The sequence below is a fragment of the Passer domesticus genome, chromosome 7 (genome assembly GCF_036417665.1).
Source record: "Passer domesticus isolate bPasDom1 chromosome 7, bPasDom1.hap1, whole genome shotgun sequence".
NCBI lineage: Eukaryota > Metazoa > Chordata > Aves > Passeriformes > Passeridae > Passer > Passer domesticus.
In genome coordinates, this window is record NC_087480.1 from 46,297,412 (window position 1) to 46,323,813 (window position 26,402).

At 42.3% G+C, this 26,402-nt stretch overlaps 2 protein-coding genes across 2 annotated transcripts in view; both read right to left on the minus strand.

Moving 5' to 3' along the window:
- The window catches only part of BTBD8 (BTB domain containing 8), a 40,283-nt gene extending 37,418 nt beyond the window's left edge, over nucleotides 1-2,865 (minus strand). Inside the window, exons 1-2 of the mRNA XM_064428206.1 lie at nucleotides 2,589-2,865; nucleotides 2,344-2,514 (exon numbers count right to left, since the gene is read on the minus strand). Coding sequence (XP_064284276.1) covers nucleotides 2,344-2,514; nucleotides 2,589-2,698 — 281 coding nt within the window. The 5' untranslated portion in view covers nucleotides 2,699-2,865. The remainder of the gene's footprint in view (nucleotides 1-2,343; nucleotides 2,515-2,588) is intronic.
- Nucleotides 2,866-4,291: 1,426 nt separating this feature from the next.
- On the minus strand, nucleotides 4,292-21,593 carry EPHX4 (epoxide hydrolase 4). Its single transcript, XM_064428279.1, has 7 exons — nucleotides 21,168-21,593; nucleotides 17,955-18,040; nucleotides 13,991-14,148; nucleotides 11,822-11,950; nucleotides 9,668-9,771; nucleotides 8,628-8,776; nucleotides 4,292-5,213 (listed from the first exon to the last, which is right to left on the minus strand). The coding sequence occupies exons 1-7, from the start codon at nucleotides 21,408-21,410 to the stop codon at nucleotides 4,979-4,981; spliced, it is 1,104 nt and encodes a 367-aa protein (XP_064284349.1). The 5' UTR covers nucleotides 21,411-21,593; the 3' UTR covers nucleotides 4,292-4,978.
- Nucleotides 21,594-26,402: the final 4,809 nt, after the last annotated feature.

Genomic DNA, 26,402 nt, shown 5'->3' on the forward strand with positions numbered 1-26,402 from the left:
AGTTTCTTCCTGGTGTCCTGAGATAGTGCAAGTGTACAAAGGGAAACAAAGCACTGCTTAGTTGCTCATCTACTTCATGCTGAGGCTATACAGAAAGATCAGCATGAAGTTTACTATGGCCTATCTCCTGCTCAAAAGAAGAGGGAAGAGGAGCTGCACAGCCTTCAGCACACAGTGACACGTAGCCCACTTCAGCTCTCCTGATGAAGAGGGACAGAGGCCCACAGGAAGCGTGCCTCACCGAGATGCAGGCCAAATATAGCTCATGAGAAAATAAAGTCCCCAAATCCCAATGGAAAGATAAGTTTTACTTGGGAAAATAAAAGCAAAGCTGAATATAAACAGGAAAAAGAATGAGATTTTGTTATAGCTTTGATAAACTCTGCAATACTATTACTAGTATTCTACTTCTCCATACATACAAAAAACCAGAACTTTTGTAGAAGAAAATAACTTTCTCTCAGGAGTTCAGCTGCAGCTACAGGTCTCCTGTATAACTTATCATGGCAATTTACATGCTCCAAGAACCAGGCTGGCTTCCAGTAAAACTAAAGCTCTAGTTTAAGGCACTGTTTTGCACTTATAAAGATGGAATTAATTTGTCTCTTAACAATAAGAAACCACTGAGATTCAACAGCCACTGATACTGCTTGATCACCTGAACAATGGATTAAGCTCTTTTCAACCAATCCTTTCTTTGGTCCAAATGAGTTCAAGCTTCAGTGCACTCTGTGAGCATGAATCTCCACAGAATGTGCTAGGTTAGAGGACTCAAAAGCTGAAGTATCAAACAGCACCAAAAACTAAGTTAAGAAAAAGCAGTTATCTTGCAAAGCACACTTCATGCAGAGCTTAGAACATATGGGGAGGTTCATTTGAAGATTCTAAACTCACTGTGAAAAGACACAAGGTTTACAATTAGTTGAGCTGAGTTTAAAGGTGTTTTCCAATACCATGCTTTTTGAAGAACATGCAGAACTTCAGACATCATTCCTTGCCTTACAGCAAACCAGAAAAACTGAAAGCAAGTATCAGTGACATATTAAGTGCTTGCTATTAGGAACACAAGCCTCTGATATAATAGTATATAAATAATTATTCAGAATAATTGTTTCAAAATTAATTTGATTATAAAAAAAACTATATTATCATACTTCTCCATGAAATTCTTCTGTAACATCACTTAGATGAATGTGAAAGAAATCAATGATATCACAGTAACAACGAAATCAGGAAAAACACAAGACAAAATCCATGCTTGTTTTGCTAATGCACCTGCCAGGCTGTGGCAGTAACCCCACAAATGCCTGGTAATCAACCTTCTCCTCTACAAGGATTCTATGCTTCAGATATTACTCTGGGCTCAGAAAGTTTTCTTGCATCATCAGATGTTTCAAGCACTAGACTTTAAAACTGCAACACTATCCCATTGCTGTTGGCAACAATCTCAGGAGCCTGCACGTACCTACATTTTCTGGGCACATCCTGAATTCACGTGAAATCCCAGAAGGATTTCTTTCTACTACTTTGCTCCTGGTGCATTCCTGTAAGTGCTGGTCAGCTCTAACACCAACCATTGTTTAGGGAAAGTAGGTGGCACCACCAGAGCTTTGTTACAGAAAAGCAGTTCTTGGAAAAAAGGATTAGAGGAACTTACAAGAAGGAGGATTGCAAGGTCTGGTGGCAGCACCAGCCAACACCCCTCACCTAAGGTTTGGAGCAAGACATGAGAGATGTTGCAGATGTGGCAATGGGAAGACAGCTGGCAGTGCAAAAACATGCTGGCCCTTGCACGAGTCCCTGGGAGTAGCCAGCCCACACACCTCCCTCTGGGATCCCGTTCACACCAAAGCTGTGCTGTGTTTGGCCTGGCCCGTGGTTTGCTAGGATTTGAGAGATGAGTTTCAAACTCAATGCATTTTCATCCAACTTGCTGAAGTTCTCCTAGATATCCATAACTTTTTCAAATACGAGCTGAGAGTTGGTTCTATTTGCTGTTTTCATCTGGGAATCTTCCTGAAAAGGGTTTTAGTAGGCACAGACAATCTCAAAAGATTTTTGCTGTTTTTTTTCTCTTTTCTATTACAAGTCCTTTACATACAACAAAAAAGCACGCTAAGGTGGAGAGTACAGCCATGTACTATGAGCAGAAGGGCAGAGGCAGAGGACAAGGAAGAAGTTACAGAAAGTCCTCTGCAAACTCTGCAGGAAGTCTGTGAGGGTACTGCCTTGAATGGGAAAAGCTTTAAAACAGGTGTTGGCACTGGGAGAGAAAGAAGAGGCAGGACACAGGAGAGGCGATGCGAAACCAGCCCGTCACTCCCGCCGCGGCCGCGCACTCACCGCAGGAAATCCCGTAACGCCGCGGCTCCCAGGCCGGGCAGCTGCAGCTGGCCCCCCGCCAGACGTTCGCAGAGCAGCGGCGCCCGCGCCAGCAGCACGGCCCGGTGCCCCCGCACCTCCTCGCCGCCGACTTGGAAGGTCACGTCGGAGTGGGTCCCCTCCGCCAGCAGCCTGCGGGACGGCACCGTTACCGCGTGTCCCCGCCCGCCCGGCGCCGCCCGGCTCGGCCGCCGCCCCGCGCCCACCTGTCCAGGTCCTGCCGGAGCTGCTCGCCCAGCGCCTCCTTCAGCCGCTGCCGCTCCGCCGCCGCCGGGCCGGGGCCCTTCGGCGCTGCGCCGCCGCTGCAGCGCGCCATGTGCCGGCCGCCACTCCGCGCCGCGCGGCGACAGACACCGGGGCGGGACTGGCAGTCGGTGCCTTGGCGGCAGCCGCCGCACTCACGGGCAGCACCGGGGCGGCGCTCGGGTCACCGGCAGTAACCGGCCCCGAGCGGGAGCGCCGCGGGATCCGCGCCGGGCGGGACGCGGCGCCTTCCCCGCGCCGCTCGCGGGGCGGGGCCAGCAGCGGCCTCCGCCAATGAGAGCCGGCGGTGCCGGCCTGGCCCCGCCCCTATCGGGAGACCCTCCCCTCCCGTTCCCTACTGGGGCGGGGCCTCACTGATGGGGCGGTGCCTCAGCCGGCCGAGCGCGGGTGCCGCCGGGCGTGCGCCCCCTACCGGCCGCCGCTCCGCCCTGCACACCAGGGCTGCTCCCTCACACGAGGGCCGCTCCCTCACACGAGGGCAGTTCCCGCACACGAGGGCCGCTCCCTCACACGAGGGCAGTTCCCGCACACGAGGGCCGCTCCCTCACCCGTTCTCGCACACCAGGGCCGTTCCCGCCGCGTCCCCCGAGCGCAGCGCCCTCATGTGGGGGCCCGGCGTTCCGCGGCCGCCCCTGCCGTGTGCACCTGCCGCGGGGAAGGAAGCGGCAGGTGCACCCGCCTGCGGCTTTCGGGCAGCTCTGCAGGAAAATCCCTACTCCCCAGCACTGTGCGTCTCAGACACTGCTGCTCAGGCGATAGAAGTCTTTCTGTGCCACCTCCTGAGACAAGGGACAAGGGAGAGCCTTTACACCTTCACAGTGTAAGTAAGTGAAGCACATAACCATTTACGTTCGTAAGTGCTGAAAGTATTCAGGGAAAAATGCTTGAAAGGCAGGTGCCAGTGGTGGATGGAAAGCAGCAAATTCAACACCACTGTCGTGATCCCGAGGAGGCTCTGCTGGGATTAGCGGGAGGGGCCGCGAGCCGGTGTCCAGCCGTGAGCTCGCGCTGGGCAGGCAGCGCCGCTTGGTCCTCCCCGGCGAGGCTTACCCTGAGGCTTACACTGCACCCATGCCGGCTGGGACACTGTGGCTCGAAAGACATGGCACCCTTGGCAGTGTGGGGATGTGTTGGGACTCCCCAGCATCTCTCAGCTCTGTTCTGCTCTGCTGTGGAAGTTGGCTCAGGCTCACCTGGCCCTGATCCCTCCCTCAGTGGGCTCTTGTTCACCTGTGATTCCAGGGCACTGTGCTTGCTCTGCAGGTGGAGAGGGAGGCTTTGGAAACCTGATAGGCAGGTGACACCTATTCTGTGGTCTCGTATTTTTGCTTCTTTTCCCATTCTAGCTAGCATACAGTTTTCTTCTCCCCTGCCATCACACACAAGTTAATTCTACCCTTTGTGTCCATAATCACTGCATCTCTTCCTAATAAACACAGGAACTTGGCAGCAGTTCTTGGAGACAAGAACAGTAGTTGCTGACATAGGAAGGATAATGCCAACAATGAGGCATTATTTTCAAAAATTGACAACAATTATAGCATGAGTGTCCAGGCTGAATACCAGACCAGACACTTCAGCTGTTCAAACCCAGTTCTTAGCTTCAGCAAATCTCTCCATAGAAAGTCAGATAAAGTAGAGGGAGTCTTGTAAGTTGCATTTTATTAGACAGAAGTGGATTTGATACATATTATATCTTAATTTTCCATTGTTTTTGTTCAGACATGTGGAGTGTACAGGTTTCCCATTTTTTAGTCAAGAAAGAAAAACACATTGCGCAAAGCAGCTGCATTCAACAATACAACAAGATACGGATCATTATTCACTTGAAGACTAGAAACGTACCCAGAAAATTTTCAATCGTTCAGTATGCTAAAATATAGATAAAAAGAGTTACTGTTTAATGGTAAAATACATTAAAAAAATTCAGGCAAATCTAGAATGAAAACTTGTGACTTTCTTCAGTATGGCACCACTCTATTGTTTCATTATAAATTTGTAAAAGGCACCACACATTACAACTGTAAAGCAAGGGAGAAAACAAAACCAAGCAACTTTCCATGATTTTCTTTCTGTACAAATACATATGTATTTTAAGGCAGGTGTTTTTATGTGCAAAATACAAGTATACAGGTAAAACCAATGTTGGTATCATATATTCTCATACTCATTTCTTTTAGCTGTACGATTAGTGTCCAAATGTACAGTACAATGAAAACACTTCTCTAACAGAGCTCAAAATAGAAGGCAGGCTGGAAATATGGCCCTGATAACAATTAGGTTTTAAATCCAAAGAGCTTTTATTTAGACCCATTAAAACATGTACAAACAGTCATTCTCTTTTTCTTTTTGTCTCTTCCTTAAGAAAGGTCCATATCAACTTGTTCACTATGTCAGGTTGATCCTGCTGGAGCCAATGACTGGCTTCTGACAAAATAGTTAATCTGAAATGATTTTTAACATAAATCCTTGTAATTTCTGCCATCTCAACTTCCATAAATGCATCTCTTTCTCCCCATAACAGCAGGGTTGGCATGATGACTTCATGGTGCTGCAGAGGTAGGCAGCTTTAAAAATAAAACATACTTAGTTAGGTCTTATTTTAATAAAAAATCACCAAGACATATTTTATTACATACAGCTTTTTAAATCAATGCAGTGAATCTCATTGTAAACTTTCTAGGTGCCACATTATCTTCTACAATATCAAAAAAACACTGTGACTCCAAGTTCTCTCAAAATGACCTACTTAAACTTTCACTATTTTTTTTCCTTAATACAATTATTTTAAAATGTTAATTTTATAAATATTACCTCATATTATAGACATGAAAGATGCAAGTAGCTAGTATGAAAGATTTTTCAGCATTAACCTATCAGAATTTATTCCAGCACATTTCAAAGATGCAAAAAAATTTGTCTGTTTGAATTGCTTACTTTTAGCCACATACAGTGACAGACGAGCTGTGACAATTCAAAATAGATTCCATCTGATCAGATACAAATCTTTATTATATTAATGCAAAAATAGGATTATTTGAAACCAGTAATGTATAAAAAAAGATTTCCTGAATAAACTTTTATGACTTATATGTAAGTACTAGTTGTAAACTTAGGAGTTAAGAGAAAAGAGCAAGAGCTCTGTAAAAAGAGCAAGACAAAAAAGGTGACATGTCTCAGTTTAAAATAAGGCAATGAAATTGAGACTTTGAAGACATTCTTCCTCTCTACTTACATGCAAAGTCAAGAAATGTAAATAAATGATCACTTTAGATAATGATTTCATTTTGATTGATGATTACGAAAATTCTTGAAATGGCCTTTTTTACCAGTGTATTTCAATGTCATTTGGCAAACAACCTGACCTCACCCACTGAACCACAGCTTATTCATAGTACCAGTTTTAAAAACTGATAATCTGATATCTGATTCCATGCATTGAGACTCATCTCTTTACCTTGTACTCCAGTATCCTGGATCTCTTCACTATTAACATGTGTGTTTTTTCACTACTATACAGTTTGCCGTTTCGTGCCTTGCAAGGTTTGCAGCCTCACTTAGGGAAACTCTATCAGGCTTTTTACAGGATTTTTTGGTCACTTTCCATTGCCTATAAACTACACTGTATTTCTCTTCAGTCTGGAATATGGGAAATTGTATAATTCCTGAAGTTTCCAGAAATCACCTTTAATAACAATTAACGCAGAGATTTCTCATTTAGAAGGGGAAGTTCCATTCATGAAATATTAAAGTCTTTGAAAACAGACTCAGACCTTCATACATTGTTACAGTTTCTCTGTAAACATACTTCTTAACTGTTACAAGAGAACTAATGCTATTTTGTAAACAAATGGCACATCAGAAGAAATTCAACTTCCAGCTTCTTACCTATCTCTCTTAACCAAGCATGATATAAAAACTTTATGGATTTATTCTCCAAGTGTTTGTATTTAATGTATAGTGAAAGGAATGACCACTGTGCTATTTATAAAAACATGTACTGGTGATGGATGGAAGTAGGTTATTTTAATCACTCTTTGGAAATAACATTCCAGAAAAATTAGGCTCTGAAGAATGAACCTCCAAGTGGACAGTAATGAGTCAGAACCCTTTAACACATAGGTCACCACTCTCAGCCCACTGAGAGTCATGGTGAATACAAGTAATTTGCATCCAAGTGCTGCTTAATGGCTTAGATGGGAGAAAGGGAAAATTCCAAGCCACTTTTCATATTTAACGATTCCCATCCCATAAGGTGTGACCATCAGAACTGGTGGCAAGAACTGAGTGACTGATCTTTGTGTTCCAGTCCAAAGCCTGCTGCATTGTGGCTGATGGCACCTAAATAAGGTTCTCTGAATTCAGTGCAGGTGTACCTTCATCAGAAGAATAAGGCAAACAACGCACAAACATACACACAAAACACAGAGGAATTAATAGCTGTGGAGATACTGTCTGACTTATAACTGATTCGGCACTTTCTTTTTGAGTCTGAAAAGGCCTGAAACAGCAGTTTAAAGGTTCACAACTCTTCCATTTGTCTGTGGCTCGCAGAGCAATTCAGGCAGCACGGGCAGTGCTCCGTCAGAGGAGCAGCTGGTTGATGTGCACGCAGTGCAGCGAGGTGCTGCGGCCGGGGGAGCGAGCGGGGCTCGGGGCGCTGCCGCCTCTCGCTCCTCGTTAGCCCTGCCCGGGGCTGTGCGGGGCCGGGCAGCCGCTGGGCACGCAGGATGGCCCTCCACATCCCAGCTGAGCTCATCGGCTGCTCTCTGCACAGCCTTAAATAAGGGTACTGTTACCCGCACAGCCGTCTCGTTTGTTCGCCACTGTCAGCCATGCTTGGGGTTAGCTTTCTGATTCCTTGTTCCAGAGCCTGCACAAGGCAGCACCTAGCTCAGCTCCCTGTTTTCCTCACAGTGTTTTCCCTGCTGATTGCTCTCCTGACAGTGACAGCATGGATGAGCAATAAAGGTGGCAGTAAATTTGGACCATGGAAAATGAAAAGTTACTTCAAACATCTATTGCCTGAGGTAAGGGAAAGAAGGGAATTGCTGTTTTAAAGGATATTGGGAACCTGGGCTTTTGTTGGAGAAGCATGCAGGACATTTATCACTGCTGAAGACTGGAGATGGTAAAGGAAAAACAAATTCAATGCCACTCTTCTTGATACAGTCCAAGTTAGTGCTATAAGTAGAATATATGCAGAGTTAAGACCTTCTGGCCCTGTTTTTGGTAGGTAAAAAAAGTCTGTCTCTAAGCCAAGCCAATTCCTTTTAGGAAAGTTAAAACCATTAGAAAGCTGTTTGAGAAAATAAATATTAATCTTGCAAAAATATTATTTTTTTATTATAAATATTAATTTAACTATTATGATGCTATCTCTGTTTTACTCTAGGAAGTGACTCTGCTAAGACTAATAAAGGAACAAAAAAACCCCAAACCCAAACCAAGTTAAGTTCGTTTTAGGCTCAGTTATAAAAAATCTCTCCCACCTTTCTGAAAAACAGAAATAGCCTAAACACAATAAAATTGTGCCACATATGGTCTTGTAAATTACAAGTAAGGGTAACATACTTGGATGCCATACCATCTAGTAGTATTATATAATAATAAGCTCTTGATAGATATTATCATAATATGAATGCAAACAACTAATTGATGCTAATTTTTAAAGTATTATTTAGAGGAGGATTTTTGGGATCGTTATGGGGGTTGTGAATGAAGAAGAGTTTTTGCTTTATTAGATTTTGAAACAAAGATTTTCCTTTCGTGCCCTCTGCTTGTTTTGCTGTTTTGTGTGGACACCTCTCAGAACATACCTGGCCTCTTGCTGCTTGACTGGGCCTGTGCCCACTGGTGAGGCTTCAGGAGCACACCTGGGGCTTTCCCCTGGTTCAGCAGCACGAGGAGAGCCACAGTAACTCCTCTGAGCTCCAGGGGACTCTAGAATATTTTCCTTTGCTTGGGAATATTATACTGACCTGAAAAGAGTTCTGTAATGGTTAATGGGTCCTGTTAATGCTCCAGGTTGTGAAAAGACATAGAGATAAGCTTCAATATCCTCTGCAGTTAATCTGCAGCCTTTCCTTCCAATTCCAGTGGCTTGGCTGGTAAATAAACTTTTCAGAACCTACAAAAGCAAGAAGAAAAAGCTACTATGTAAGATAGCTAGAAAATGTGATTTCTCTCCTTCAACAGGACACATCTTTCTAAAATCTGTTTATGCATATTTATAAAATCTATTTATGTTCACAGAACAATGAATGGTTCAAATGAGTTTTTAGACAGCTATGTGTAAAGCACAAGGTAAACATCTCTAGTATAACTTATTCCAGAAAAATCAATACAGAGAAATACCAGTATTACCAAGTTAGTGCATCCTGACCTGCTACCCGTGACAGTGCAGGCACATAGATGTTTTTGGGATGGACGCCGGCAGGTGGCAGGGCAGGAGGGAGGATGATTCCTGACCCCAGCCCTGTGTGTGCAGCACGGGGAGCTGTGCTCGGGGCTGCTGGTGTGTAGGAGGGTGTATCCTGCCCTGTTCTTTTCTGTCGGCTCCTCCTCACGTGTAAGGTTGTACAAAGGGTTGGCCTTGGCTTCTCGGGCACAATTCATCACAGCCCAGCCTCCCACACTGCCTGCCCTGTAGCAGGCTCTGAGAGAAAGAGGATGTCCCACTGCACACAGGAGCTTGAGATAGTTCAGCAGGGATTCCTCAGGCACCCACGGTGTTCCACTGGTTTGGGCACAAGTAAAAGCAGCTGACTCTAGGTGGAGTAATGCACTGCAGTGCTGAGGTTAAAGTACCTCCCTCAGCACCTCCCAGAATGCAGAAGTAAGAGTTAATCTCAGAGACTCCTTGTACTTGTATGCTACTTTATATAAAGCTTAAGAAGAAAAATCAGAAGGCTCCATATTTTTCCAGTAATTATAACTACATCAGAAGGGATCAATGTAGGTGGCAATTATTCCATTACTCACAGTTACATATATAAACAAGAGCATTCCTTTTGCTCACCTTGAAATCATTTAGTGTAAACATGAATTCAGGAAACCATGGCATTTGGAAAAAGAAGTAGTAACCAGATTTAATCAATTGTGATGGATGTCGTAGAATGTATTCTGAAACAAAAATGTCCATGAATTAAAAATGAAAACTGATGGTCCAAACAAAATTACTAGTAATATTACTATTTTTAAACTTAAAGAAATGTTTTAAAAATATTGCATTAAAGTATGCTGTGTGACAAAAGATGATTATTGTTTCAGGAGTAAATATATGATGTGGCCATTAAAAGATACTTCTTTTATAAATGTTAGTAGAAACAGCCAGCAAAACAAAAGTTTGCCAAAGATTAGGTGAGGACAGCAGCACTGGAGAGTTTAATTGCATGGTAGTTTTTCACTTAAACATCTATTTGTGTAGGTAGTCCAAAACAATTTTTTCCAGATATAGAATAAAAGGCATAAATAGGTATTTCTCTCATCAATGATGTGATGCACAGAAATCTGTAGATGATGATCCACTGATATTCTAAAGACTGCATCACTACTGTTCATTGAAGTATAGAATTTTTCTAACAGTGTCTTTTTGGCAATTTCAAGAACTGTAATCAAGATTACATAGAGTCACATTTCAAAGATTTTTACAGTAGTTTTTAAAGACATAGGAACATATATACAAAAGAAAATTATATCTTTCTATATCTATCTATAACAAACTTGCATTGACGGGGTTGTTTTGGTTTTTTTTTTTTTTTTAATTGTAAATCTGTGTCTCCAGTGAGTTTCAAGAGCCAACACTGACATTCAAATACCTAACTTCCTCAAAGCAAGCACACAATGTGTGCAGGTACTAGGAAGTCTAGAACTTTTCTTTTACAGGTGCAAATTTAGGAATGCAAAAAACCACATTCCCAACACAAGACATATCTCTGAAATATTAATTCTGACAGTGAATAAAAATAGGTTTTAAGCCAACAGCAACTGAAGTGTTAGGTATCTTCTAAAGTTTCATATCTTATACATTCTTAAATTGCATTATCCATTATATTTTTCCTGATGGACCATTGTCAGCACCGATCACTTTACTTTTCTGTACTATTTATAAACTCCATTTTCTTTTAATTCACAGTAGAACAAATTTAATGTAGGGAGAATTCATCAAGCTACAGAACAGATTTTGTAGTTCAACAAATATGCAAACAAATACTATAATAAAATGCAATTATCTTCTCTGCAGCCTCGCTCCTGCTCTCATTGAAAACACTGCAAAATCTCCTGCTTGCTCGTGTGGTAAACAGACCTCTCCATGGGTAAGTGTGGATTTACCACCTGGCAAAATGTCCTTCAGTATCTTAGAAAGGTGCCCAAGAACATAGTGAGAACAACAAATATGGATGGTGTGGCTGATCCCACAGTATAAGGTCAGATTTACATTCAGTTGAAATGAAAGTTAAATCTCTGCTGAATATTCTTAGCTCTTTATGGGGAAATGGGGTGACTTTTTAAATGGAGACAGAGTAAGGCCAGCAATTGAAAAATTCAAATTAGTGAGATAGTACTTTCCTTTTAATTACTGAATGTTGATATTATTCCTTTGAAATTCTGGGTAGTAGACAAACTCAACTTTATCACACAAAAAATAGTGAAACGAGTCCCGTTTCAGCAAAGTACTGGTATATTCCTGAGCGTCTATTAAGTAGCCTGGAAAGACTTCTTCCAATGAATATTGTACCAGATCACAAATTGTCACTTGTCACCTAAATCAGCATGCAATGCTAATGTCTGATTCACATTCATACAAAGGCTTATGCAGATTTAATAATGAAGTGTGGCCTTTACTAAAATGTAATATAATATACATCACTCTTTGGGAATTTTTTCCTGATAAAGTGCAACAAAACGGATTTGTGTGTATGAAAATTATGTTTGTGGACCCTCAAGGATTAAAAAAAAATCTGTAACTTTTGCTGCATGCATTTTCACTTCCTACATTTTTTCCAGTAGTCAAATAAATACTTGATATCTTCCTGCTTCATAAAATACAGTCCAGACTGTCAGAGCCATAGAATAATGGCAGCTCATCTACTGAGGCAGGCTGCTGGTTCTCAAAGCAAAGACAATCATGATATGCAGATACTTTGGATTAACAAAACTATGTAAAACTTACCTGTAAATACAGAAGGATGAGGGAAATTAACCACAATCAGCTTAGTCACCATTTCAGGGTAACATATGGCCACTAACCAAGCGATCATTCCTCCCCAGTCGTGGCCAATCAACACACACTTGTTGTATCCTACCACATAAACACAGACACATGCTTTTATTTCAAAGGAATTAGTAGCCACAGAAATCAGCTCATACAGTAAAATCATTATTGGGCTAAATAGGTGGTTCAGAACATTTATTAATGTAACTTCAATAGTGTACCACTTCCATTACTAATGGTCAGAAAACATAGGGCACTGTTACAATTTAAAAAGTTACAAATATGTGAAAGTATTTAATTGAACTTCATTCAACTTTAACTCTGCTACCTCCATGTCACCCTAAAGTCACTGAGTATGCAGATGGCCACCCTGTTCACATCTTGGCCAGTGCAGGTGAGATTGACAGTCCAGTCTGCAGTCATTATAATGCACGTATGTTTGCCATGTTTAGGGAGTTTGGAGTTTGAAACTGCAGGCAAGAAGACTGAGCAACCTCCTGAGCAGCTCCAGAACAAAATTAATCCTAATGTATTTCTCTAAATATGAGAGGTCATCTAAGCACTCAGTGACATCATTATGCAAAAAGTGGGAATTGTATAGTAGCCATACAAATAGCATGTGCAAGCACTCCCATTTATATACTTAGGAGGCCTGTAGCTTTTCTCCATAAGCTGTTTTGTTGGCAGTTCTGGGCATTCACATACTTATTCTTTCATCAATAAAAATTGTATTTTAGCAGCAATGGAAGGGGCATGGGCAGGATAGTGACCTAGTGTTTTGAAAGCTTAACACTCCTTTAACCACTGCTGGAAAACAACATACTCCAGTGTCAGATACCATCACCTCCTCATTGAGGACTGGAATGTTGAGCACACACAGACTACAAATGAAACATATAAAAACCAAGATGTTTAGAATTCTGACATAAATTTGGACACAGTTGTCAAAGAACCTTATAAACCCCCTTGGATAGAAATCTTTTGGAGCACTTTTGATATAATCAAGTCCTCCAAAAGAATTTAACTTGGGATTAGGACAAACAAAGATAACAGGGCTCTGAAGTGATTTTCCAAAAAAAAAATTTAAATCCCTCTGAAATTGAATTATGCTGAGAGCACTTCTCAAGCATAACCATGGCATTACCATGGAGATTAACACAACCAGCAAAGGCTGGAAAATGTCAACACTGTGTGAGGACTGACTGCCTGCCCAATCTTTTACCACTACTCAAGCATCACAAGCAAAGCAAATCCTAAATTCAAATCTCAGAACTTGAATCGCTGCTTTATTATTTCTCCATATGAAATGCAGTAAGTTGTTTTACTATGGCTAGAGTATCCAGGGAATTAAAATTACTCAGAGAATGACAATTGAGTCTTGGTATGGAAGGGAAATACCCTTTGCCAGGGGTTACAATTTATCACCCAAAGAGGGACACTTCAAACTGAGCTGGAGGGGTGAATTTTGCACTTCAGCTCTAGACTTTTACCCTGTTAGTTGCCACAGAATGCAGTGTGCCCCTTGGTGTCCCTTCTGCTCTCACTGTCGTGTAAGACAGAGTGATTCAGCTCTTGAGAACTGACAGGAGTAATATTGTGCAGAGGGCAATATTTTCAGAGGGTTTTTTTTTTTTTCCAATACAGCAGATGCACTCTCACCATCTCTGTAAAGCCCACAATATTTATTATGTCTTGTTTGTGCAAGAAGAATATCATCTGATATAAATTCCTTGGTCTGCAAGTGTTTGAAGACTGTAACTCAGAATATTATCCACTAAGTGCAAGTGGTTAGGAGGAAAGACTTCTTAGGGAAAAAGACCATAGGTTTGTGCTGCATATTACAGCACATAGGAATTTTCTTTTCAAAACTTCTGATGAAAAAGTCATCTTTACATATTGCTTATACTGACATACACATTGTAATTAGAAATTACATTTATAAATCTATAAATTTCCATTTATGATTGTAAAAAATATTAGTATCCTTATATTTATATTTATACACCTCTGTAATGCATATATTTTAAAAACCACAAACAAAACAGTGCTAGATTTTTAATGTGGGTTTCTTTTCCTAGAAAATCAAGTAATTTTTGAGTAATGTAGGTTGTTTTTCTACTAACGCACCTAGAGATTCCAAAATGTCCTTTATGTCTGCTATCAGGCAATCTAACTTGTAATTTTCTTTGTGAGGAGGAGCATCTGTTTCTCCATAACCTCTCAAATCCAGGGCCACAACTCGATATTCACTTTTAAATTCCCGCAACTGATGGCGCCAAGAATACCTAACAAAGGGGAAAAAAAGTTGGAGTTACAAGGTCAAGCAGTATGATACCAAAAATGCACTCAATTCTTTTGCACCCAACTATTTGAGGGTAAACTAGCATGGCCTTGTTGGCTATGAGATTCTTTTTCCTTTCTGTGCTGTGTTGATGGTCCTTTGTGGCTGCAGTAGTTTTGTGCTCCTATCTTGAATCCCCCAGTAACAAAGTGCAGCTGCCACAAAGGGACATGGCCAGAGCCAGGGTTTTTCAACAATTCCTGGAGTCTGGCACAGTCTCTTTGCTGCAAAGGAAGCAGTCATAAACCAGAGCACAGGGAGGACTATTCTGTTTTATCCTTGGAGCCATAGGAGCATCAAAAAAGTAAGATCTGAAAAGCTTTCTCTTCTCCCTGGCTTACTTACAGCCATGTTTTGCATTTTTTTTTCTATTCAGAAAAAGAATGTCAGATAATTAATACAATAAATAAACCAAAGAAAGAAATCCAGTTAATAAGAAATGTTCTTGGTGAAGTTTGTAGGATTTATCCTGTGTACACTTTCATTTGTGTCTCTGTACCAGAACTGTTGCAGAACAAGCTCTCTCAATGTGTTGTTACTAGACAAAGTATTTCATCCTTGGGTTTCTATGGAAAAGAGAGAGCATTACATACATTGTTGCCATGATATTTTAGTGAAAAAGCCTCTGCTAGGATTTTTTCCCGTCCTGAGGAGCTGAGAGCCTCAGGAAAGAAATGTAAACAATAACTATCTGCTGCTGTGGAATGCCACAGGTGAATCTTCCATTGGTCCATGTGGATTGTTTTCAATCAGTGACCAATCACAGCCACCTGTGCCAAGGCTGTGAGCAGTCACAGGATTTTTGTTATTCATTCCTGTTCTATTCTTGTCTTTGTAGCCTTCTGATCTTCTTCTCTCTGTTCTTTTAGTATAGTTGTAATGTAGTATTTTAGTATAATATATAACATAATAAATCAGCCTTCTGATGAAAATGGAGTCAAGCCTTGTGTCCTCGTCCAAGGGGTCTCAGCATAAACAAGAATACATCAAAAGGCATACAAAGGCAAGAACTCAGGCACAGGCCTGGGCTATTCCTCACTCTCTAACTGTATGTAGTGGCTGGATGTGTGTTATGAAGCAAAAATAAAAAAGAAAATGGTGGGTCTTAAGCTGCAAGAACTACCTGTCCTTCAGCTGTTATTGAAACCAAATGAATTTTAGAATAGCCAGTAGCAAGACTGACATCATCTCATCTTACACTGTACTAGAAAGATGTATGAAAAACATGATCCTTCTGGGCATATGTGACAGTGACTGCATCCCTCTGTGCTAGGATCTAGCTTTTACTCTGCTTGTTTCAACAGTTTCAGAGAAAGGATATATAACATTTGGATCATCAGTGGTTTTAAGTGTGCACAGAATTCTACCTTAATCCAAACAACATCTGTATCACACCACGGGCTCTTCCACTTTACCTTTGCCTCCAGCCTATTAGGGACTTTGAAATTAAATAAGGTTACAGGAACACTCAGTGATATGAATCTGTTTTCATTTGAACAAAACAGTCAGAACATTTTCATTTCAGTGCTATATAATGCAAAGACAGGGTTTAGCTGAGATCTCTGGGAATGAATTTTTTACAGGCGTTATATAATGACTTGGAAACTGAATTTGCCATGGTAACTGTTGCAGCTATTCTATATACTTCAGTAAGAAGAAAGAACCAGGCCCATAAATACATAAATCAACTATTTTTGTTTTCTGAAAATGTCTACAAGCTATTCTCATCCTCTGTTTTCACAACAGTCCATCAGTCTCCAAATGTCTGACCTATCAAATGGGTAGGTTTTATATTCAAATAAACCCTTTTATCCCATATGATATATAACTATTGGACAACTGCTTTGCAAGTAGAATTTGGAAATGTGAATGCCTTCATGTTCATAAGGCTGACTCTATTTTGAGACTTTCTGATAATACTTTTTCTAAAGGGCAAGTAGTATAAAATGTTGCAGCTCACATAAAACTTTTAAGTACTCAGCTGCCTCAACACCTTATGTCCAGTTTCAAGTATTTTATTATTGACCTTCCACAATGTATTGATTTTCAAGTTCTTATGCATCTAAAACCCTCACTGGCTCTGGTGTGTTACATTCTTTAGTGATCTGTCACCTTCAGACATTCTCTAAAACTCTTAGTAGTCAGTATTGTCTGGTTATATTTGTCCTAGTTATAACCTTGAGACATTTGAAGGCAGAGGATTTATTAAAATTAAGAACTGTAATTGTGGATAATATCCTTTTTGTTTTCCTAGACAAACAATACAAATTTGATGCTGCTTTACATCTCTCTTAAATTGTGGTTATTTTATCTTGTGCTCTCAGAACAATCACTATTTCTGAATGAAAAAGTATTCACTGAGTGAATGAACAACCTAACACAAATATTGGTAATATGATTGATTTAGAGACTATTAGCATGTAGTGTTCTTTTTAAAAACAGTGATAGAAACTCTTGGTGGTCCCAGTGACCTACATAACAGGTTTTTTATTCATCCCTTTTGAATGGTCAGACAATACAATCTTATAGCTGCCACTTATAGCATGACTCACTATTCTAAACTGTAGGAATTACTTTCTGCTTTTTAAAAATAATATACCTAATCTCAGTAGACTATGAATATAAAATGCTAATTTCTCCACTACTATTCCCCCATAGGGGAAATCAGCTGTAGTCTCATTGCCTGTGTTAGAATATGCTTTATGCATGATATGCATAATGTTTGAACAGAACATGCACTGGCCCATCTAACTGTCCTTTCAATCAAAGTTTACAGCTTTAGTAATTTTAGATAGCAATTTATTACTAGGATAATATCCTTCTTTGAAAATTTAACTTAACAGAGATGTGACTCTGTCCCATCACCCTGAAGGGCATTAGTACCTAGGGGAAATTGAGGGAAGAAAACTGACCTTCTACTTGGCTCAGTTTAGCATGGTATGAGCTGAGTACAGACAGAAGATCACAGCTCCAGCAGTGGCCTCTAGCCCCACAGCTGAGTTTGGTAAGCAAAAGGATCATTTACCTTGCTGTATTTCTGGCATTAGTACTCCCTTATTCCCTTACTGGTTTTCCTGTGCAAGTTCTGTAAGCCATGCTTCACTAGTTAAACCTGACAATGACAGCCTGAGCAATTTGGTTAAATCATTGGACACATGACTGCTTTTCATTGTTATAAACAAACATTTAGGCTTGGGTTTGATTCATCATTCATCTTGTGATGAACTAATAATAGAACCTTTTTCCCTGAGTAGCATTCTGAAATTAGGCTGCACAATAGCCTATAGAACTCATAGTTCTTCCCCTCCCCCAGTTAAAAATTAATGTGTAGTATTTTTAATAAATGGAGCAATCCTGATTGCACTTAATATATAATGGATCCTTATTTTAACACCCTCTGCTACAATTCATAAGTTTAGCCATATAGTACAAGTACTATTCAAAAAGGAAATTTGTTTAAAATTAGCAGTTCCTTCACAAGGTTTGCAGGAAAAGGGTACATACCTGAGGAAAAATGGATTGACAGTACAAAAAGATGGTTGGTTTGTGTTAGTCTGAAGGAACTTTTTTTGTGGATGCAGAAGTTAAAAAAATGTTTCAATGGTCCGTTGCCTATGGAAACTTCATGCCATTAGTAGTCATAAAGTATACATATAAGGGATCACACTGGGGATATTTAATCAGAGGTGCTCATCCTTGGGTATCTTATGCAGCCTCTTTTATAATAGAAAATGGTGTAGGGAGTTTTACCAGAATTCTGGAAAGCCATGAAGCAGCAGCATGAGTGGTTTGCCCCTTTCTCCAGCAGCCACATAGTGGAATCGTAACCCTGAATCCTAAAATAAGAGAAAGAGAAGTGTGTTTATTGCTGCATAGAACTGCTACTGAACTGCTACTTTGGGATTTGAGAATTATGATGGTTTCAGACCATATTCTAAGAAACAATATATTGCACCTAAAAAAATACCAATTATCAATTTTGAAGCGGAAGTCTTCTTTACTTCTGAGTAAAGAAGTAAGAGGTATCTGTTACCCCCTGGCAATGCTGAGTATCCCACACCCTGCACAGCCACCACAGCTTCTTCCAGAAAGGACCATCCCCAAAACCTGCCAGGCTGTGCCTGTGTGCCAGGCCAGCCCTGAGCACACAAACACCTCTGACAGAGCACTGCCTGGTGCAGCCACTGGGAAATGCAGGTTATTGTCACAGCAAGCACATTGCTTTCACACTGACACCAGTCATGTGCTTTCTATAAAGACTTTAAAATGCAGAATACTTTAAATGCACTTCCAATCTTTCAGTTAGCTGGTAAGATTATGCAACTATTTAAAACCATCACATTGCATTCTGGCATGATAAAGGACCACGTGGATTCTTAACAACCAAAAGCAATCAAAATTAAGTAACCAGAAAGCAAGACATATTTGCTAGTTTTTATCATTCTAGGTTTCAGACTCACTTCAGAAAATTAAGCTTTAATGTTATAATCTTCTTTCTGCCTTGTCAATAGTCAGTTTCTGATGCAACTTTTAAGGAATTGGGTCTTACGAGAATTACAGGCAGGCAACTTATTGTAGAAACTGAACACTAAAATGCTATTGAAGTGAATGGATGTACACAAGCTTACACTGACTGAAGGTCAAATCCAGTGGAATATAAATAAACTGTGATTATGACCTAGAGGTTTTACTGAATTCTGACACAGAAGTAGATACAGAAGTTGGGAGTTAGCTCACAAAATACTGTTTAGAAGTCATGTGAAAGAAACTGCAGGAAGAAAGGTTGTACAGCTCTCGAATAAATGTCAAAGCCTGCACTCTCTGCTATTGCAAAAAGAAAAGAAAAACCCCATGCCTTTGCTACACATCAAGAGCTAATATCAGGGCAAGGACCACAAATGCACGAAAAAAGGTTTTCTTGCCAAAGATGCTTCAGATGCTCTGAGATATCTTTACACTCATAAGTCACTAATGAGCTCCAAAACCATTAACTTATATCCTCATTCTTGAAAGGGCTCTGAAGAGGCAACTATTTGGATTTTTAATATTTGCTCTGGATAAAATAGGGACTTTTTTCTCAGTTTTGCCCCTAATTACACTGATATTTCACCTCTGGGATGCCAATGAAGTCCCTAGAGGTAAAAAGAAATTTCTAGTAAATTTTGGGGCCATTACATCATCTGAATAATTCTCCGGATCACTCTGTCTTTAATCCTTTTATATTTAAAAAAAGTAGAAGTTTCTCAGTCTTCTTCCACAGTTTCTCATTTAGTGAATAATAGGTAAGCCCTCCTCCATGCTGCTTCTTTCAGTCAGTGTCCTCTTGGGATTTACCCTCCATGTTTTTATTCTAATCCATTTGTTGCTTTTAAGGAAGTCCCTTTACTCCTGAAAATTTTATCCCCACTTGTACAGCAGCAGTTTAGATATCACATGGCCCACACTAAGCCCATTGACTTTTTCAGTTGCTGCTGTTCCCTTTTCCCCACCCCCCAGAACAGACATAGGATGTTGCCACCTTTTCCAACACTGGCAGTTTTATTGAAATCTGAATAGATTTGTAGGAGATATATGTGTTTGGAAAGTAATCCATTAGCCTGCTGTTATCCAACAGCAAGAGTTTCTTATTTCCTGAAATGCATGATCAATTGTCATATTGACAGCAATTCGATTTGCCCCCAAATGCTCTTCTGTTACTGTCATACCCCTCTCAGTTCCCCAGCAGCCTGTTCATTTACTGCTTTATGGTACAGGAAAAAAAGAACATGTCATATGAGTAAAAAGCCCACACATGCCTCCTAATGATGTTAGCTAAAGAAAACAAGCAAATCATGACAAACTGAGGCTCACTAATTTGTATTAGTACTGCCTGGCACAAAACCATCTGCACAGAACCCTGGGAATAGAGATCCTTATGCTTATTTTATGAAAAATAGCACTGGATAAAACTTGCTCTGCATTCTCTGCTCACCTATAGCTGCAAAAGAAACCTAGCTAATACCACTTCATTTAGAGCATTCAGTAAAGAAGCAAATCACAGAGACCTGAGACAAGTATGAAAATTGACTGGTGGCTTAAACCGTACAACCTGAGGGACAGCAATTAGCTAGCTTCTTGCTCTACGTTTTCCCTGTAACAGTGATGCACGAAACAAACTCCCCGGTGCAAGTGGGCAAACCGTAAAGAGCAGAGAGAGCAGAGGCGGTGCAGGGAGCGGTGGGCTGCGGGATACCCGGGGCCAAGGAACCCCTCACCGCCCGCCCAGGGCTCCCGGCCTGAGGCCCCGCAGCCGGGCCGGGCACGGCACCGCTCTCCGGGGCAGCGCAGGCAGGTGTTGGATGCACGCAGCTGTGCGAGCACGCACGGCAGGGCAGGCGGGCTGTCCGTGCACCCCGCACAGCAGGCAGGGATGCCGAGCACAGCACACCCCGCACAGCAGGGCAGGAGAGGTGCCGAGCACAGCGCACCCGCACAGCAGGGCAGGAGAGGTGCCGAGCACAGCGCACCCCGCACAGCCGGGCAGGCAGGGATGCCGAGCACAGCGCACCCCGCACAGCCGGGCAGGAGAGGTGCCGAGCACAGCGCACCCCGCACAGCAGGGCAGGAGAGGTGCCGAGCACAGCGCACCCCGCACAGCAGGGCAGGAGAGGTGCCGAGCACAGCGCACCCCGCACAGCAGGGCAGGAGAGGTGCCGAGCACAGCGCACCCCGCACAGCAGGGCAGGAGAGGTGCCGAGCACAGCGCACCCCGCACAGCCGGGCAGGCAGGGATGCCGAGCACAGCGCACCCCGCACAGCAGGGCAGGCAGGGATGCCGAGCACAGCGCACCCCGCACAGCAGGGCAGGCAGGGATGCCGAGCACAGCGCACCCCGCACAGCCAGGCAGGCAGGGATGCCGTGCACAGCGCGGGGGTGGGTGCCTGCGCGCCCAGCGGGCCCGCTCCCCCCGCCCGCGCCCTCACCTTGATGCGGACGTAGCAGTGGGTGCCCAGGGAGGGGTCGTTGAGGCAGGCGGGGGGGTTCTCCCGCACCACCCAGCGGAAGGTCTCGCCCGGCCGCCGGCCGATGCTCCAGAGCAGCCGCAGCCCGGCGATGCAGGCGCACACCCCGCAGTAGCTGTAAACCAACGCCCAGAAGAGCAGCGCCCGTGCGGCCACCATCACCCGGCGGGCGGGCGGAGGGCACGCAGCGCCGGGTCTCGCCATCGGGCCCCGCCGCCGCCGCTCCCGCCGGCCGGGAGGGGCTCGGAGCGCCGCCGCCGCCAGGAGCCGCCCGAGTGGAGGCACCGGGAGCGGCGGCGGCGGCGCGCCCGCCCCGCGGCCCTCGCCCTGCGCCGCCGGGCACAGCGCCGGCCGCCCGCACGCCCCGGGGCTCGCCGGACCCCGGGCGGTGCCTCGGGGTGGCGGCGCTGCTGCGGGGGTCGCGCCTGCCCGCGCAGGGCTTGGCCAAGGAGGGCTCTGCTCCCAGGTATTCGGCGGTGAAAGAGGGAGAAGCCGTCCCTGGGGCGGCGGGTGCGGCTGTGTCACCTGCGCGCTCCGGCAGAGCCACCAGACACATCGGAACGCGCTCGGAATGTCATTGGGAGCAGCGGCCGCGGCCGGCGGGCAGTGCCTGCCCAGGCCCAGGCACTGCACAGCCCGAGCGCGCCCTTGAGCGCCCTTACCTTATTGCCGTGCCAGATGTGGATAACTACAGGCACGGGGCTGTGTGCTCGCACCGTAGTGTCTTTCAAGACCGCATTCTTTCACTAGCGTTTCACTATTACCCTTTTAAAGGTGATTGGTAAACGTTTTTACAATTTTAGTTATTATATGCTAATACTAATGAATATTTCTTAAAAAAAGATAAATCACCTAAACTTGACTGAAGTCTGTATCGATATCTCAGCTGTGGAGGGCTGACAGAAGCTGAACAGTCCCTTCCTGCCCATTAGTACATCACTACAAGTGTACATCAAAGAGTCACTGTCTCATACAAGGCCACAGATGCCAGGGTAAGAAGAAAGTCACCAGTCTGTCTCCTACTAACCTACTGATATGCAGGGTAAAGGGTAATTTAAAACTATAATGGCTCACGTAATCCAAAACTGTAAGTACAAGTGTAACTATATGAAGCAATTGATTTTACAGGTTGTAAAAGTGCGTTATAGGAAATTACAGTTTGTTAGCTCTAGAAGATAGCAAAATGTGGACATGGTATTTGCTGACTGCCAGAAAAGTATAATGAGCTTATATGTCAAATCCTGATCTAACTCACTGTATGGCCTACTCACCTTCACTCCTAGATCCTTTGCTTCTGAGACTAGAGGATATGGGCAGGTTCAAGACTTTGGAGGCCACATGAGAATCACAGCTCATATGCCTACATGCAGCTTCTTCCCATTTGAAGAGTGCAGGGTTGCCAAATTCTATGAAAAACAAAATTTGTTCTTGGTCCAGATGAGTCTGTAGGATTAGAACTTAACTTCTGAGAAATATTTTTGCTCTGTCCAGCAGTGCAAATAGAAGCTGGTACAAAGGCACTATCCATCTGTTAACTCTAAGATGTGTGATTCAATGAGTTAGTTTTAAAAAAATTGGATAAGCATGCATGCAGACAGAATATATATAATTTTTCACTATGCATGGAACACAGCTTGTAGATGACTTTTGTCTGTAACATACCAAATGCTTTCTCCTACTTGTTTTAAATTCAGACTTACAAATATAGACACTGATGTTGAATCCTAGGCCCATTGAAGGCAGCGACAGAATTAATGCTGGTTTCAATAAGGTCAAAATTTTTACTTTTTTAGAAAATCAAATAAAATGAATTAAAGCATCAGAAAGGAATGTTATAAAGAATGGCTGTAACTGCATGTTTATAAATTTAAAAGCTAAAACAAGTTTAAGCCCTAATATGAATTTATTTTCTATTACTAAAGATAACATGTTTTGTAGCCATAAAAAGCTGCCAAGTTTGCTGTTATCTGTAACACAAATGAAATATCAGCGACCTACACCAGCTGCCAATGCTGAATAACACTGTTCATGATCCCTGCTCCTTGTCTGAACACAAGCCTTACAAACGTGAGGTCAGGAGCTTTATCAGCCTGCTGGGGAAAGAGGTGCAGGGCTGTTTAAGGCTTCCTCATTCTCTTGGGCAAGAAGAGAAGGAACATGAGATGCAGATGATTCAGTTCAGACACCGAGCTCTGCAGACTCCAGTAGGATTGCATGAATCATGCGTGCTGAGCCTGAGCTTTCCCTTCGTGCTCAGATTACTCACGCCGCCAACCCTAGGATTAGCATACAGCTAATTTCTTATGCATCAGACTTCGTGCTAATGACCTTTCTTGTAGGAAAGAAGCCTTTGCAACTTCTCAATATCAGACTAAGCAGCAGCAGAATTTTCCCTGAAGTGCACCTCGGTAAGCCAATGACCCAGTTAGATAAATTAGGAAGTTTGGCAGGAGCAAAACAACCAATGTGGTTGTTTATATTATGGTAGCCATCAAATTTCTTAATAAACCTGTAATCAGAATTATTATCCCCTAATAAAAATTGGAAAACACATTTGAAATCCTGAAACTGACCACAAGCTTTCACTTGCCTTCAAAGAAAGGTTGATGAAAGATTTAGGCAAGGCAATCATAAAATTCCTGTAGTCATCTAGAATACAAGAAGGAATAAAGATGCAACCACGATGTGCCTTATTATACAAAGGTATTTGGCCAAGCTACACAGTAGTTCTTGTATAAAGAAAGAAGCCGAGCAAATTTTTTCACAATAATAGAACCAAGTCTGTTTTTATTTTATACTTCACTAACTACATCAATAGTTATGTCAAACTTCTAAATTATACAAACTTTTTGGCTACAGAGTTTTGCTATGCCATCTTGAGGTAGTGGATATGGATCTGGCATCAGAGCTGGGAAGAAGGTAGTGCTGGTGATCTAGCAGTTCTGAGCAGTGTTTGCACAATGAAATTGCTGCACACCCTAATGCAGGATTTCTGGGCACCACCTGTGCTGCCTTAGCTGTCCTGTTTTCCAAGGAAGCCGTAGAATTCCTGCATTATTTAGGAACACCTACTTTGTACTCTAGGACCACACTGTCCACATATGTATAGCAAATGTGTTTGTATGAGGCAAATACCTTCCACATGTTTTCCAGGATTTTGCAGAAGAAAGCTTAGAATCTTCTACCTGTCATATGAATAAGAAAAATTGAGAGCCCCGACAATTATTTTTCTCTCTTCTTTACATTTTGATTTTCTCATCTTCTGCTCTAAATTACTGTTGTAATGGGTGCCAAGCCAAACCAACCCCAGGGCAGATGGTCTTACGTGCTTTGACAGTGTGCTTTGCCCTCCATAAGGTGCCATCTGCCTGTTTATCTTCTGTCAGCTCAACTAATCCTGGTTCTCTGAGATACAAAAGAGGACAACTTTGCACATCACTGATTTTGCCTCTGCCTCCAGCCTGACCAACTCATAGTTGATAGTAAGAAATTTACCCTATTCCATTAATTAGTGACAGAGGAACTTCTTAAAGCTAATAACTATCTTACCTTTCATTTATATGTGGATACAATGTGCTAGCATAGACACAAGTATGCAAGTGACACATTAAAGCAGCTGTTTCCACAAATGATAAAGGTAAATGAATGGTGTAACAGAACTTGTACCCAAGTGGTATTTCTGCATCTTTGAGCATGTTCATGGCTTTGTGCAAACAGTCCTTAGAGGCTTGTTACTCACATTTGGAGGCCATCTCCCTTACCTCTGGATTCAGCCTTCTGTCTGGGGACAGGAAGTGATGGTCCTCTCCAAGTGCCTTGGAGGTTGCAAATAAAGGGTTTATCAGATTAGCATTAGCAGCGCTGACATGGTGACTTCAAGCTGTCATGACAGTATAGAGTCATGGAAGCTGGAATTCATTTTTGAAGGGACAAAAGCACCAGTTCATGCCAGCAATGCCCATATCGCTGTATCCAATGGATGAAATGCTCAGAAGGAATTCTTGCCCTTCCCTCTGTTACCTCATATTTCCAAAGCAAGAGCTCTTGAGCTTGCATTAACCCAGAGAGAAAGTGTATCCAAGTGACAGCAAGGTAGAGAGTCCTGGATGTGAACTGCAGCATTTTATTGCAGGACAAATAACTCTTAACAATGTAAAACTACAAATGAAGGCAGGTCACTTTTGGTGTGGATATGAAAGTCATCCTAACAGCACCACTTTACATTACAACCCATCTTTCATCCTAAATCCCTGTCCTAGCCAGGTCCTCAAATCTCCCGAACAGCGGACACTTGAACATGCCTCCAGGCCAGGACATCCCTGGACATTGCACAGGGTGCTGGCCCAATCTGAGTGTTTGTCATACACAGTCTTTGTGCTATTGAATGAAACATTACCGTTCCAGCAATGGCAGAATTTGAAGATCTATGGCTATATTGAATACATTTATTGGAACTAGCACTAACTCATCAGCCTGCTCCCTGAATGACCAGGCTACCATTTCTGGGCATGCTTTAGCTGGCATTTCTGAATTTAGAAGAAATTTATTGTCGTCTCTGAAAATTCAGTTATTTGTACAAAAATTTGTTCACTTAGGTTACTTAGTTTGGTTGCCTGTGGCAGAATCTCACCACAACTGGCAGTGTTACTTTTGCATTTCATCCAGGAACTTGACAAATTGAAGCTCTCAGAGTTTTGAGTGGGAGGCTCAATGAGATCAGTAGTCTCCAAAGTGGAGTGTGGGAATAAAATATTGAATACAATTTTTAAAATTACAAAATAAAATAATAAATAAGCAGGGTTAAAAACAAAACAAATTTAAAATATTATAATGTAATATAAAAAATATACCAGTACAGTGGAATATTGTATACAATTCATAAATTAATAAATATACATGTCTTGGGGTCCATGCTTAAATATTTAAATGATGGGGTACATGACAAAAAAGGTTTGGAGACTATTAAACTAGACTGTCTGAAGGGGGCTCTTTCCACCCAGCATTTCTGTAATAGACATTGTGTTTTGGTAATAATTCCATAAAACCATGTTTTGTTTGTCCCATCTTTATTTCCCACACCATATATAATCAACAAGAATATGTGGTTTTCACATTCTGGTTTCTACCAGAGACTTTTTCAACACTAATAATATCTTGCATCAATTAGAAAATCTTTCAAACTGATGCCAGTTTGCC

What these genes read in the sequence shown, in the direction of transcription:
- EPHX4 (XM_064428279.1), bottom strand. Translation starts at nt 21,410, where the DNA reads ATGGCGAGACCCGGCGCTGCGTGCCCTCCGCCCGCCCGCCGGGTGATG. An exon ending in ACTGCTACGTCCGCATCAAG is followed by an intron (nt 18,041 to 21,167) that starts GTGAGGGCGCGG and finishes CTCTTATTTTAG; the next exon opens with GATTCAGGGTTACGATTCCA. An exon ending in CATTACAGAACTCTTTTCAG is followed by an intron (nt 5,214 to 8,627) that starts GTCAGTATAATA and finishes TTATTTTTAAAG; the next exon opens with CTGCCTACCTCTGCAGCACC.